Source organism: Coturnix japonica, chromosome 15, assembly GCF_001577835.2.
Source record: "Coturnix japonica isolate 7356 chromosome 15, Coturnix japonica 2.1, whole genome shotgun sequence".
Taxonomy (NCBI): domain Eukaryota; kingdom Metazoa; phylum Chordata; class Aves; order Galliformes; family Phasianidae; genus Coturnix; species Coturnix japonica.
In genome coordinates, this window is record NC_029530.1 from 3578299 (window position 1) to 3594286 (window position 15988).

The 15988-nt window shown below is 40.8% G+C and overlaps 1 protein-coding gene across 3 annotated transcripts in view; it reads right to left on the reverse strand.

Moving 5' to 3' along the window:
* Positions 1–9553: 9553 nt before the first annotated feature.
* The window catches only part of LOC107321483 (transmembrane protein 132B-like), a 168987-nt gene continuing 162552 nt past the window's right edge, over positions 9554–15988 (reverse strand). For all 3 annotated transcript variants that reach the window (XM_015878432.2, XM_032447854.1, XM_015878433.2), the window contains 2 exons: positions 15131–15322; positions 9554–13937 (listed from right to left, as the gene is read on the reverse strand). In XM_015878432.2, coding sequence (XP_015733918.1) covers positions 12792–13937; positions 15131–15322 — 1338 coding nt within the window. In that variant the 3' untranslated portion in view covers positions 9554–12791. The remainder of the gene's footprint in view (positions 13938–15130; positions 15323–15988) is intronic.

The window sequence follows — 15988 nt, forward strand, 5'->3', positions numbered from 1 at the left end:
ACTTGGTACACTCTGTACTGTTTGTTTACAGATCTACATGCAGTTTCCACCCACCAAAACTAATTGCTTTTATCAACGCCAGTAATTAGAAATGCCGAAGAAGCATCAAATTTCATGACTTAGCACAATATAAAACTGTGCATGGCTGTGTGCTGCGACAGGTTGGGCTGGGGAATACAGCAATTTGGGGAAAGGCTGTAGTCAGAGGGCTTTGTTGGTACACAGAGAACTGATTATTGGAGCTTCCTGATGCAGCTACGGGGGAAAAAAGGCATAGATCCCTCTCTGACTTCTCTTGGTCACTATATCTAGAATGCTGTGAAAACATGGTGGGATTTGCAGGGCCAGGCTGCTTTTGGGAAGCCTTTTGTTGAGAAAGTTTTCTCAACACAGCACAACAGAGCAGGACCGCTGTCTGATGCAAGTAGAGCAATTGGATTGTTGGGACAGACAGGTAAAAGGAGAGAGCTCCAGCACAAAAGAATATCTTTGAATCTTAAAAAGCCTTTGAATCCAGATCTCATGCAGCAGACTAGCATTTTTATCATCAGGGTGTTCAGATGTTGTCAAAGAGGTGTATCTGTCAGCCTTTCCCATCCTAAAATAGGGTCCTGTTGCATTGTAAAGTATATTGGAAAGCTGGAATGCATGTCCTGCTTTCGGGCTGAAGGTTCAAGCTTCCTACCTCAGTGCCAGACAGGTTTCTGCATCACTCGTGATAGGTAATAATGGAAATCAATTTCTGACTAAGCTCTAAATAATTGCTGCCAGAATGCCATCGTGGTGCTGATGAGTATTTACCCAACAGAAGAAAAACAGCATGTTGATTCTTGAACCACAGAAAACCGTAATTGTCATTTAAAATCTGGCATGTTGTTTAAAATACTAAATTCATTATCTTTCCGAATCTTTAGATGTATAATTATAAACTATCACTCTGAATACATTTGCAAGGGTAAAGAAATAGGCGTTGTTTCTTTTTGACAAGAGATGAGCCTGTTGACTTGCTCCGTTTTTAAGATCTTCCCTAACCTAGATACGCAAGGCCCAAGTAGGAAGCAACACTTCCTACCTGCACAGAAAGTAAAGCGTGCTCTGTTTCAGAGCTATTTATTCCCATTAGTTACTCCCATAATTATAATTATGAGATTGCAGTGCTTGAATTCTGTATGTTGCTCACACAGTAACCAATGCTCCTGCCCCTCCTCTTTAACCGTAACAAGTTGTGAGGTTTTTTTTTTCCTTCAAGTGTTGGGATAAAAAGCCAACAGAACATTAAAACTTCTCAGCTTCAGGGATGCCAAACTGCTATCAAGGGCTGTGACAGGATGTATGTTTTCAGAAGTATTGAAAGAAGAGGGGGGGGAAATTCAAGCTTTGACATTAACGAGATGATAACAACCATTGGCTCTTGTTCAGTAACTGCTACCCCAGAATTTCAGCACTGACACAATCTGGCTTTCACTGACTCGAATGGGAAGGGATCTGACTTAGATCGTGCTCTGCTCAGACCTGGATGTTACTGTTTGCAGTTATTTGCTGTAAGAATTTTAATGAAAATAATCCCAAAGTGTGGTTTTAAGAATAGAGAGTGTGGTAGGCAGGTAAATCACAGATCCAGATCCTGGAATTAGCTCTGCCCTTGGATGCTTTCTGTCTGTAAGGAGAGCTCTTGAAAATCCAGAGCTTTGAGAGCCTGAAGGATCCATCCTGTGTAATGAAACGAGGATCTCAATGTGAAATATTCTGCCAGTAGGGTGGGAGAAAAATCATCAAGAACTGGATAGTGCATAGAATCAGTTTCACATCGTTTCTTCTAGTTGCAAGCAGAGAGCAGGAAGCGCTGACCTGTCTAAGCCCAGTGGTTTGGTGCATCTATTCAGTCACTCCTTGTTCCCATTCTGCTCGCCTGCCTTTGCTTTATTGCAAGGACAAGTTATTACTTAGATAACACTCCTGTTTCCTGGAGTAATATTGTTTTGGATTTTAGTTGGCTATCACCCTACAGATCAACAAGGCTCGGTTTTCGTAATTGCAAGTTGTGGTGTGTTTGGACAGCTGAGGCATCTTTTATATCTTGGATGTCTGGAGTATTATTTGTCAGTAACACCAGGAATTTACAGGCTTGGCATCAAGATTACACAGGGAGCTCCACGAATGAGAAACATGACAAGAATGTGGCCAGGTATTGTTAGCATGTGTCTGCCGCCATCCCCATATGTGCTGGGCTGGAGACTGCATTTCAGCATCAGTGCTATTGAGTACAGATTTTGTGATACGTGCTTTTAGGCCTCAAGTTAATTCATCTCACGCTTAAATTTGAGATGATGTAGCTATGTGCCAGGGAGCATCATATGTGTTGTTTGTGTGTTCATCATTCAACCTGTACCATTTTGGCAAACAGAGAAAAATAATATTAGGCTTTGGTTTAAAAGAAACTCTTCCAAACTTCTGGTGTGTATGATGGGTTTCACAGAAAGGGAATTGAACTGAAATAGTACTACAGTGAAATGCTTGATCACTAAGGAGAGGAGACATAATGATTCTGGACAGCAGCTGTCAGGGTTAAGAAAGTTATTTGTTCCATTGGTTTATAGCACAGACTAGTAGTATTTTATTGTCAAACAAAATTAGTTTTATATCAAGAAGAGTGATTACTTGGGTTCACTGTGTTTGAGATTAAACTTGATGATTTCATGTCCATTATTGATCTAGGCTTTACATTCAGAGAAGTAGCGGTTTATATTTTACTTAAGGGGATTTGATCACAGTAGATGTAATCTTCAATGGTTTCTGCAAATAAATTAGTAAAGTTGCAATGCCTCTTACAGTATCTGAAGGAGAAAAGTGAAAGGGAATAAAAAACACGTTACCTCAACAAGTCCTCAACAAGCAGAGCAGCTCTGCTTCTGGGAAACCTGTAGCTAGGAGAAGGCAAGTGGCTGTGGCACCTACAGCTCTGCTCCTCTGGGCAGCAATGTGTGGCTACAGGGGAGGGAGATAGAATTTCATGGAAGGCACTGGAAGATGGCTGTGTCAACTCAAGAGCTGTACAGTATTCCCCAGGGGATGGATGGCATGGGGTGCTGCCTGTTGTGCCTTCACTGTGAGCTGTGGGAGCAGAAACAAGTATTGCTGGTGTTCTTTATGGCTGTCCTATTCAGGCCATTATGATCCCTAGCTCCAAAATGCTACGCTTTGTTTGTGCTCCCCGCAGTCCCTACAGTGTCTTTGACTCTTCAGGGAATCAATAGTGTGCAGATCTGCCCTGAGTGTCAAGTGCATGATCTCATTCTTCTTGCACAGTCCCCTGCTGCATGGCAGAGCATGTTTCTCTGTGACTGAAAAGTTCAACATCTGTTTAATTGCATACCTAAGGTAATGTGCTCATTTTGTTCAGGGTGCAGCTACAACAGAACAGAGCAGTCCTTATGTGCCACCTATTCCCGGTCCATCCCTTCCTCAGCTCTGTGCCAGAGGAACAGATACGTAGCTTGCTCTGAAAGTAGTGCCTCTTGCTTATTCCCATAGGCATTCATGAAAATAGGCTCATGAAAATCTGCATGGCCATCTGGAACGTGGCATCTTTCACATCGTTGTAACTGCTGCTGCAACTCACCACCCACTGCCTCACAGTGCCCACATCCACTGTTTGGTCTCCATTAACGCTCAGTAGGTGTCAGTGGGTGCCGTTTTTTAAGCATGGTGGAATTTGGTGATGTATCTTTGCTTCATATGCACAACTGTGTGACATGCTGCTTTGTCACACTGCCTCTGGGGTGTCTAGAAGTGAACACAGTATTGCAGGTGGGGTCTTAGCAGTGTCAAGGAGCTTTTCCAGGCTTTGGAAGTATTTATGTAGTCCAAAGGAAAGAGAAGGAGAAAGCAGGTTCATGGTTTTGAAACTAATTGGATGGGTTCGTTGTGATGGGAGTTAAAAAAGATGTTGCCTGAGGCATTACGATTATTATTTTTACTAATTTGGGGATTTGTTTTTCACTTTAGTTTCTCTGCTCAGTGAACTGCTTCATATTTAATAGCTCACTAAGTTATGACTACAGTTGAAATGACAGAGCACGTATTTTCTAATTTAGGTATAAGGAAAAGTGTCCTCTTCAGCAGGAAGGAGGAGAAAAGCTCACATTGCTCAATGAGGACATGGTTAGACCAGGTCCTTCTCAGCAAAGGCGGCAAAGTGAGCATCAGGTTATCTGTCCTTGTATCCCATAAGCTTCTCTTGGTGCATGCACTGCTTAAACATAAAAAACTCTGAATGTGACTGAGTGGTGCTGCCAGACAGTGAGCTTAAGGTCATAAATCATTGATGGCACATGGAGAATGCTACCCACTGGAACCTGGGAGCACAAGCCCTGTTAGCTTTCAGGAGAATCTCAGCTTATGCTTGCCTGAAAGATTTGTTAAAGGCATTTGGATTCTGTAAGGGATGTCAGAATAGATGTAGATACCAAGGAGTACTTCAGAATCTCAGTAGCTCTTTAAAGAGGGCTCAACCTGGGCCAGAGTCAGCTGCTAGCACTGCTGAGCAATGCTCTGCTATCTGCTGTTTCCTCCCCACCCATGCATTCTTATTCCCCTTGAGCAGTGAGAAATACCCATTGCTGCCTTCTTTCTCTCTTGTCTGCACGAGTGTAGGAAAGCAGCTTCTTGATGAGATGTGGGGGGGAGTTGGTTAGTTGGTTGTGCTTTGGTTTGACTTTGGTGTTGTGGTGTTTTTTTGTTTACATTTTGAATATGTCCATACTTAAAAAATGGCAGAAAATAAAAGTAGAAGACAGCCCCACAGAGCTGTATGTCTCCCAGCATGGCCCCAGTTACCAGCTTTGGCAAGTCGAGGGAATGAGCTGCCTTACAAACTCTATTATATTGACAAATGCATGCTTCCATTATTCAGACTGCTGGAACACACAGTGCTTACTAGCATTTCCTTCGAAAATACTATACATCCTCATGAGTTACAATGACCAAGAGCCTAACAAAGTAAGCCATTGTAAAGAAACATAGCCCAGTCAAATAACAGCTGAACATACAGCAAAATCCCTGCTTTGATCCTTGTTTGCCTTCGGAAATACTATGTCAAGTGCCTTTATTTAAATGAAGCTTAGTTTAAAGTAGAAGCAGTTGTTTCAGGAATGCCATAGTGGCTCCTGGGTGTATCATTTCTTTTCCTATTAAGAAAATGGTTGACTGATTTATTCTTTGTTACTCAAGTGCAAAATCCTTAACAGCACATTGAGCTTTTGTGTTTACTATAAACATTTTCTTTCTGCTCCCCTGCTGTCCCTGTCTGGCTTCTGGTGCATTGTATATCTTCACCTCTGTACAGGAAAGCTACCCTAAGGAAGCACATCTCTGTTCCACTTTGGACAGGGTCCAGAAGGTGGTGCAGTTGCATGGCTTACAGCACGGCAGTCATCAGCATCTTCCTCTTTGAGAAGTAATTGGGAATGCTGAAATGACTCCCTACATCCCCACCACGATCAGGTATCCTGCCAACTTCCCTTTTTCAATGTATTTTCTGCTTGTGTTGCAAACAGAAAGAAAGACAGCAGGAGTAAGATGAACTCTTTCCAAATTAGGGAATGCCCTCAGAAACTTTGGCTTTTACTAAACCTTATCTAAAGGAATGCAGCTTTTGTGGGGCAGCAAATTAAATCCCTTTAGTTATTTGCTCAGCTTCTTATGGCACAAACCCTAAAAGCCTAAAATCCTTTTCTGATCTATATTTTGGTGATGCATGTTTTGGTCCTTTTACAGCAAAGTTAGATTGCAATGTTAAAATGAGGCATTAGAGATGGCTGAAAGCCAGGAAAGGAGTTCTGCACTGAGCTAGAAGTAATATGAATCAGTGTAGGCACAATGCACCATATTTACAAATACACCAGGCAGAGGAGCTACTTTTATTACCAATAACAAAGAAACCTTGTACCTAAGCAGGTGTATATAATTCCGTGGTTTTATATTATGGAGCATTTGTTGTATTGAACCACAGCCAGTGTTTGTGGTATTGGCCAGTCATTCTGCAGGCTGGTCTAACAGAGCTGTTACTGCAGACGTCCATGCTGTAGGTTTTCTCAGTGTTTGCTGAACCATCTTACTGTGGTTGTGGACTTCAAGAGGACATCAGCATAGGTGGTTGTTATTGTGAGCTGATAGAGCAGATTTCAGGGTAGATCTTTCTTCAAAGACGGCTGAATTGCTCTGAGCCCCATGTGAGCAGCCTTGCCAAAACATCCCTTCGCTAACTTGCTGGGTAACACAACACAGTGGCCATTCCCTTTATGCCACAGGATGCTAAAAGTACATCAGTAGGGGCCCTCTCTGGCAAAGACCAAGAAAGAAGCTGAGAGCTGGGTGAGCTCTCTGATTTCTTTCGCTCCTGCTGAGATCATTCTTTTACCATTCAGAGGCTGCGGGTGTGCTCCTGCTTCCTGCTTGTGCAGTCCTCTTCCATTTCTCTGTAGGCAGATACCTGTAATGTGTGGGGTCAGGAGCAGTGCCAATGTCTTATTACTCTTAAATGAAAAACAACTACTGAAAATAGCCTTTTGAGCTTGCTGAAGAGTGAGTGGGTGTGGATCCCAGCTGACCCATCTTTTTTTGTAGCTGAGATCAATGGAAAGCTCCCAGTTAACATCATCTGTCTTTGGTTTCCTTTAATTTTGTGTATTTTGTTAGTATCCTGCTTGGTCCAGGCCTCTTTGGTCCTTGCTTAACTCCTCCAGAAAAAGCTCCCTGTAGCCTATCTTCACACATTCAGCCTTTGGAACTGACCTACCCGTTCAGATTTAGCACTAACCAGGTAGATCTGTATGGATTCTCACCCTGTCTGATTTTTGGCTCTGAATACTTAGCTTATACAAAATTGGATTAAACTGTGGAAATAAAGCACTCTCAATCTATCTATTGAAAATAAAGTGAAGTACCTTGTCAAAATTAATTTTCCTGGGAAGGTGGAATATTTTACCTCAAGTGAAAGATTGATTTATAGCAGTACTGCACTATGATAAGTGGCACCTGTTTATATATGTTAAACACTTCAGAGTGCTTGAAAAGTTGCTAATTTATAACAAACAGTTGTGCCTCCTGGAGTTTTAGTGAAGAAGGGAAGCTTTCACTCTGAGATTTCTGGGGCCATTCTTTTTAAGGAAGATGCAGCCACCTCATGTTATCTGTATGCCAGGCAGGGTCAGGTTTGGGCCGGTCCAACTTTTGCAGGCCTTGGTCTGGCCAGCAGCAGTGCACAGAATACTGGGAATTCCTGACTGGGTCTGAAATCATAGAGATTCCATGGCGCCGAGTTTATATCCTATTTACAGCATCCCATAATGCCTGCCAGCAGGGTATGTGGATGCAGGAAGTAATGAATGGAGAAGATTTCTGTGTAAATACACTACGAAATGGCATCATTATTTGTAACGTGTGTAAATTAGAGAGGCAGCGTAGCCAGACCTAGCTGGAAATGAATGCTGTTGAGCAGTCATATATTTCAGTAGGATCACAACTTTGTTCACGCTGTGGGTTTTAGTGAATGCTTTTTAAAGTCTCCTTATTTTTAAAAACCATCCCAGAGACGACATTGAGGCTTCAGAGCGTTTTCAGCTCTCCTTACCACAGCTTCCAATTGTAGGATTAAAAATATCCACTGTTGATTTCCACCAAATCTTGAGCTCATTACTTGGGGTTTATATCATCAGACCCCATTGATTTTTTTTTAATAAGACTAACCCAAGATTATCAGAAGGAACGACATAAGCCTTTATCCATATTGGTTTATAAATCCTTAATCCAACAGGTGTGCTTTTGGAAGTAAGTAACAGCATTACACGTTTGAAGTTTCTCAGAGCTCTCAGCTCAGTGCTGTTTCATGACTAAGCTGCCTCTATCAAGAATACAGCTCAGCTTTATTGCCTCATAACCTGACTCCTGCAGGCTCTGTCCACACACATCACTGGAACAGAAACAAACAGAAATGTACTGCTACACTGAAAGGAACGTAATGGGAGGGAGTAGACTTAGAATAACTAGGTAACTGTGCAGCTTTCTCCACTTCAGCTAAACAGTATCTCTACTCTTCATGGATACTACACAGTGCCATGTGGCATCAGTTGTGTAAACTCTGAACACAGTTGTTTGCTCTGTTTGCTACAAGCTAGGGGAGTTACTGACTGCAAACAGCAGCATCCAGTGCTAGGTGCTATGAGGCCATATCCGACCTCTTAGGCTTCAGACTGGATGGGTAATTGTCCATCTGTGCTTGTTCCTGTCACAGCCGATCTCCTAACAAGTCCAGGGGGAGTTTGAGCTGAGACAGCCTTCAGGATCTGACCTATTTCATCTGTGACATACAATGCTAAGTGAACTCTTGCCTGCCAAATTCCAAGGGTTTGATTTTTGGAAGCAAAAAATGTTTTTCTTGGCCTCTTACATTTTCTTAAATGAATGCAGGTAATTATTTTCAGTTACGTGGCACAAACACGTTGGTAGTTAAAATCTGCTGTACAGGAAATCTCTTCAGTAAGATGTTACCAGGGAGAAAGGTCATAGTATGGGTCAACTATGGACAAAATATTACTGGCTTAAAAGAAGAGTCATTTGCAATATGTGCTTCTTACTTTACTGTTGAGAATGCAAAGTGGTGGCAGTGGAATCTGTGCCCAAAACACATTAAAATTAGTTTCTCTGAGGTGCTCTCTACATCAGCATTCAATCTACTCATTCAGTTGACTTTGTATAATAACAAGTTTCTGTAAGCTAGAAATGACAATAGTGAGCCTTGAATTATTCAAGTGATGTTAAATTGCCCCTGTTAGCACAAAAACAGCCAACAGGTTTGCTGTGAGTTTAAACAACTGGGTCTCAGCTGTAGTCCACTTGAAAACAACAAAGGACTTAATAATTTTGAGGCTCTGTGATTCTCATGGGAACATAGACAACCTATGAGGAAATTAATAATGATGAAGGCAAATCTGTTCGCAACAGAGAGCTAAAGGGACAGGTTGAATTTGTTACCTTTTTATCCTACATCTCTTGTACTTTGCAAGGAAGTGGTCATCTAATGGTTATGACATTCATCATGATCACTATCCCATTCTGAGCTGAGGAAGGATTGCTTACTGCAGAAGGAGATGGCTGCACCACTTTGCAGGGAAAAGCAAGCAAAACCCCTGGATACAATCTGTAAACCACGGTGTTTAAAGCATGGAGGCCCCCAAATAATCCACATGCTGGCAGTTGGGCCCAGCACTATTTGCTGTCTGCACATCACCCTCAACCCAACCATCAGCTCACCTCAATCAGTACGAATGGAAAATGCCTGAGAGTCGGTTTTAAAAAATCACACCAACAGTCTGTTTATTTCTCCAGAAGAATTTGTGTCTTTTTCACAGTCTTTCAACTGCTTCTTTTCTGAAGAGTGAAGTCTTTATTTCAGACATCTGCCTATAGAAAATCAGCGTGGTTGTTTTAAGGGCACATTTAAAGATGAAAACTGCGGCTTGAATAACTTAGCATACAAATTACACAGATATAAAAGTTGTCTTTCATTGTCTTAACTTACAGTTTATTTTGTACAGAATTCATTATGTTATACATCTAAGACTTATTATATCGTATAAACATCTTGGGTGTGATGTATATACATATTCAGTGTTATAGATTCAGCAGTTAATGTATGCATTTCACAATACACTATAGTGTATTTCAATGTAGTGCACATGATATATTTCAGAAAAGAGCATTTCCTCTATGAAAAAATGGTATTTCATTCATAGGGTACTCTACCTTGAAATACAGTTATTGGAGTTTTTTTCCCACTCTATCATGGACTGTTTGTACTGTGTCATATGGCTGTAGGATTATCTTGTACATTCCCCAATATGAATTAAGAAACAGCAGCTCAAAACGTTACTCTGTGTGGTTCTACATCAAGAGGAGAGCAGGGCACTGGTTTCCTTAATTCTTATTAAATGAGAAAGAATGCATAGACAAGCCACATGGAGTGAGGCTGTGTGTGATGTTCGAATGAAGTCAGTTCCAAACAGATGAAAACCACTAGCTCTTCTGTGCTTTCTGAATGCCAGCTCTTCAGCTGGCATCAGTGCCCAAGCTCTGATTTACAAGAGCTGAAGGTCTGGCTTCAGCTCTGTTTTTACAGTTCACAAACTCGCTATTTTTCATTAACCCTCTCTTTGCTTGCTGGATTGTTTCTTCTATGTGCATTCATACTACATAATATCTGTCCTCAATATTAAGTGAAGAAACTTGCCTTGCAGTGCCTTCTCTGTATGCTATAAATAAGATGTTCTGTTTACTCGGTGTTAGATGTACAGGTGTTGCTTCCCTGGGCACCTACTGAAGCACAATTCTAATTAATCTGTATAGTTTGTATTCTTTTTCAGACAATTCTAGTTTCTTGCATGTTTACCGATTCTTTTCCTTACAGTTTAGGAGTGGCTGTTTGATTTCAATTCAGAAGATGAGCACAGCTGTAGGTCTCTCCATTCAATGTGCCATAGTGTCTGAGGCCAGAGTTCAACATCTGCTGCTGCAGTTGGCAGAACTGTTGGCCACACTGAAGTGTGTTACAGAGCTGAGCACAGCGCATCCTGGTTACACTGGTAAGCTGCTGGGTATGCATTCATGAAGACAGCAATGCTGTTTGTCCTGGTCAAGTACCATCGCCGTGCTGTCTCACATCTAGTTCAGGTTTATTGGTGATTGATTTATACAGGGGAGGACCAGGCTGGATATTAGGACAGCATTAATCACTGTGAGGTGGTGGGCATGGCACTGAGCTGCTGCAGCTCATGGGGCACCTGGACAGCACTCTCCATTTACAGCATGTTGGGAAGAGATGCTAAATCTTAAGAAGGTGGGTTTTCTTCCCCTATTCTTATTAACAAGGATCATAGCAGGAATTAATGGTTCCTCATGAGATCTGGCACATTTAAAGAGGAGGGAAACATTTGTTAGACATTCTGAGATTTCACTGAAGTACAAGTACTGCATCCCTTATCAAATGGAAGCATCGTGGTGGCTCATTACTTTATCTGCTTAAAATTGGATTATAACAGATGCTTTTCCCTGACTACGCAGTTCAACGCCAGCAAGTGAAAGTCTTTAATCACTTTTATAAGCCTGGTGTCCTCATTTTGCTTTATAGTCTCACTATCTAAAATTCTGCTATTTTGCAGTAGTTACTCTAAGCGTGTCCCCAGTGGTGGATTCAGATCCAAATGCCTGATTTGCTGGAGTAAAGGCTACCTGGTCTGTTCTAATATCAGAACAGAGTTATACATTTAAGGTTTTATCTTGCAATGTGGAAGCAGTGTTGTCATAGTTCAGACCTTATCCATCAAAAGAACCTGTGCTTTGTTGTGATGGTGGTGGTTTTTTAAGCATTATATAGCTTCACCATTCTTCTAAATGTAATTTTCAACATATTTCAGTTATTCTTCCACACAAATATACATGCAATGCCTGCACAAGGGCAGCTTTGAATCCTCAGCATGTATTCCTTGTCACAACTGTAGATAGTCACTTTATAATGTGCCCAGTGGGCCTTTTCCTTCCTGCTCCCTTTTTAATGAAATATGACTTAAATGTAGTTTATTTGTGTGTTTTCTTTTTAGCAGCCCTATGATCAGTGATGGTTTAGTGGGTGTCTGGGGCATCGTCTGATGTCCTGCTAAACTCTACCATCAGTGTATTTATTTATTAGTACTACGTAACACTGATTCCAAGCCTTTGCTTCTTTGCTAGGACATCTCCTTCGTATTCTATGCATTTCAGTACCGTATTTGGCTTTCTCCTTCTGATTATGTGTATTGTCAACCGAGCTGCTGTGTTTTCCTTTCAAGTATGTGCTGTTTCTTTGCAGGTTACGTTTTCATGTAAGCAATGACAAAAGTAAATCTGGAGTTGCTCCTCGATTTTTATATTCCAGGGGTTGTTTATTATTGTATTTACAGTTCCCTGTAAGATAAAACCCTTTCCCAGTAAGAGTTCTAACACCTTTCTATGTTTCTAATGACCCATATAGTCACATGGAAGGAAGATAATCGGTGGTGAAGGAGGTAGCTCTAGGAGCTGATGCAGGTGAATGGAAAACCTAAGTTGTTATAAATATTACTGTACTTCACTTTGGTACAACAGAAACAAAAAAAACAAAAAAAAATCAATGGAAATAATGTTCCCTAAGTCGAATAAAATTCATAAACAATACAAAAGGAAATTAACCACATGGGGTTTTTTTTTATATGTGTAAAAAACAGTAAGACTACTTGGCTGCATTGCATGTAGGCAATAAGATTAGATTCATTCATATCCCTTTTAATATAAGCCATGTTTCAGGCTGTAAGCAAGAAATGTCCACTGTGCTTTACAAAGAATGACAACTAGAAAAATCAATGCAAACAAAGATCCCTTTCTTTTCTGATTTACCATTTATCATGAGAGATGACAAACAAATGAAGTCTCCTCTGAGTCTGAGCGTAGTTGTATTAGCATTTTGCTAGTACCAGGCAGTATACAAAAACAGCCATCTTGTGTGACACCTTCAACACCTACAGGTAGCTGCTTTAGGGGCACATCCTGGTTTGTGGTGAAACAGGTTTAACTCAGCCAGCCTCTTGTACCTGCTCAGTGATGCCCGATTATCATCTCAGTAACTCCAAGGTTGAACTGTCTTGTTGCTATTGCTGACTGGACTGACTGCTCCACCATCCATAAACAGAAGGCATAAAGGTGATTACAAACATAAGAAAGCAGTTTTACATATTGTCTTGCAGTCTTTCCATATAGTCCCTAAGTTCCTTGGAATCACCAAGATTCATATCTTGGCATACCCATTTAATATTATCATCACTGTCAAACAGAATTGAGTTGGTGTAGGGGCCTCCATCCTCCGGCAGTATTGTTGTGTAGGAAGTGAACTTCACTCGCTTCTGCTTTGGCCCAGAAGGATTTATAGGTTCACTTTTAACTTCTTTTTCACAAAGGTACTCAGAAGATCTGAGGATATGATTATGAAGAGTCTTCTGAGAACTCCCATTAAGGAGAAAATTGCTTTCTTCAAACTGCATTCCTCTGTCAATCATGGTAGTGCACTCCTCAGATGGGAGTGAAATGTCAACTGGGTTCTCCAGCAGTTCAACCTCATTTCCAAGCCAGACCCAATCATGGGAATGGGGGATGTTGCCTTGCTCACTCACGGCAAACCTTTTATGCCTGTATTTCCAAGCAAATGCCACGCAGTTAATCAAAAAGACCAAGATTGCTAAGCAGAAAACACACAGCAGGGCATACATGCCAATCTCTAAATCTGTTAATCCTCTCGAAGTCAATGTGAGATCACTGGGATTGTTTTCTCCTGGTATTTCTACTTGGGCAGGGAAACCTGTGAAGGCAGTTGGGTTATTTTGGAGCTGGTCATCCTCCAGGGAATCCTGCTCAATGGGAGATATGAAAGTTGTGCTTTTGTTTGCATTGTCCTCGCTAAGGACTCCATTTTTGGACCATTCTTGTGCTGTCCTCTCTTGTTCTGCAGTTTTTTCTATGGAATTGCTTGCATGGCTTTTAAAATCTTTATCTGTATCATCAATGTCATTGGTGCTTTCTTTTTGATCAGAATCTTTTTGACCAAACTTCACTTTGACGTTTCCCTTTCCAACAGCCAGAATGCTCTTTCGCTTTGTCTTCTGACATGGTTCACTGATGACCATTTCAATTTTAATCAGAGGTCCTTGACCGTCCCCTTCTGCCACTACCCCGGGCCATTTTGACTGAAGATTCTGGTGTACAGATACTACCATCTCATCCAGTGAAGTGATGGTGATTGAGAAATCCTTTGAGTCATAAATATCTAATGGTGTCACTGACCCATCACTGAACAAAATCCAAGCACTGACTATGGCTTCCTGCAGGGAAAAGAGGATTAGAAAGAAGATGTGTGAAATGTAAGCGAGCACACAGGCAGCGCTCAGTTGTTTGTTTGACATCGGCTAAAGAAATACACAGTTTGGCTTTGGTTTATCTTGTTTTTCAATTTAAAAAAAATGGAAAGGTCTGCTCTGCTTCCCATTCTCCTTTTGTAGTTTTGAGTTCTGCAGGCCATTGGGCATTTATCTCATCTTTAGGTGCTATCATCTAACAGGCATCTTGCTTTAATAAAAATTACAAAAAAAAAAAGAAAAAGTCTTTAAGTCTTAAGCAAAACTCCATCTTGGAATAATGGAGCTCTGCTATGAAAATAATTGTATTTTTAAAGTCCTGGTTAATTAATTTTACAACTGCCTTATAATGGGAAATCCCTGTAATGCTGCAGTTCCAATGCTATATTTAGTATAACATGTGGAGCGGTTACAGACTGGAATGGTGATCCCATTCAGCCTGCTGAAACAAACTAGGTTAAGAAAACAGCTCAGTGCAGCATTTTAAATGTTCTGTCATGCTTTCAAATGCACGCAACCATATTAAATACGCAAAAGAGATTGCAGTTCTTTATACAAGAAACACTGCAGCCTCTCCAGTGTTTAGGAAGACTTCAATGAAAATAATTTGTCATACTGCAAATTGCTGGTGTGAAAATAATAGTTTGTACTTTTTCTTCTGTTACAGAGCATCAATTCTATATAAACATAGTGGAAAATATAGAAGACGCTTCATTCAGTGGTCTCATCCCAACCTTTGTATCTTCTCATACTACATGTTCTAACCCATCATATTTCAGCATGGAAGCCACGAAAACTTGTGTGTGCAGCCAAGAAGTTCCTTTGGCCATTCTGACCTTGAGACTGTCAAGGCATGAGGTTTCTACATCTCATTACAGAACTGAGCCGTAGGAAAAGTGTATTGAATGACTCCTACATGCTTAATGCTTTCTACAGCATGACATGTGCATAGACAGGCCATCGCTTTCTTTGCTCAGTGCAAGTCTGCCTACCAGGTCAGTCATTCTGTATGAATGTTTGCACTTGTAGAAATTGTTACTAAGCTGAAGAGCCATTAGTTTATATGACCTCATGGAAAGCAGCGCTATTATACATGCAGTCCAAACTTATAGCAAGCTACTTTACTCTACTTTACTTCTATATGCTGTTTTGTTTCATACCTGTTTTGGTGTATGAAGGATATCGTGTGCAGAGGTGGTGGATACAATAGCTCTTTTATTTCCTTTGCTGATTTGTAAGGAGAGGGACAAGCCTGAAACTAGTTGTACTCCTAGATCTGTAATAGTTACACGGTCATCTAGAACTACCACTGTTTTCTCTGCCAGGATGGAATCAGAAAGAGGTGACAGAACCTGGAAAGAGAAAAGAAAACCCACTCATGAAACAGCAACCAATTGTGTTAGAAAGCATCATTAGTCTCATTGGCATAATGCTTTGGTTAATCTGATGTTTGTCACATTTATTTATAAACTATAATTCCTGTTTCTCCCAGGAGGCTGGACTAATTTGCTACTAAATTACTATACTTATAAAAATAATTTAATAAAACACTTCAAAAATGGCCACCTCATCTCAACTATGGAGCATGGTTTAAATTAAATGAATTTTTGTATGCTCTATAATGTTTCCAATGAATGCAGTACGGCTGGATCAAGCCCCAAATATTCGCTGTGTAAGTCATCTAATGTAACATCAGATATCTATGTTATAAGATATCTGCATCTGAGCTGGCTGCTTTCTGCACCATTACAGACACTGGGGAGAAAAAAGTACTTCAAGGGCAGAAATCCCTTGTCTTCTCTGTGTTGTTTGTTTTAGGCTGACAGGAACTGAGCTCTGATTCTGTGCACTGACTACTAGGGAAATTCAACGTGACTGGAACATTATGAGTGCTTACGGTTTATCCTCAATGCTCATATTCCTTTATTTTGATTTAAAAAGCTGAATTAAGATTGATGGGTAACTGTGAAAACTCTGAAAGATTGTTTTTGTGTCCATTTTTCGTGCTTCATTTTGTG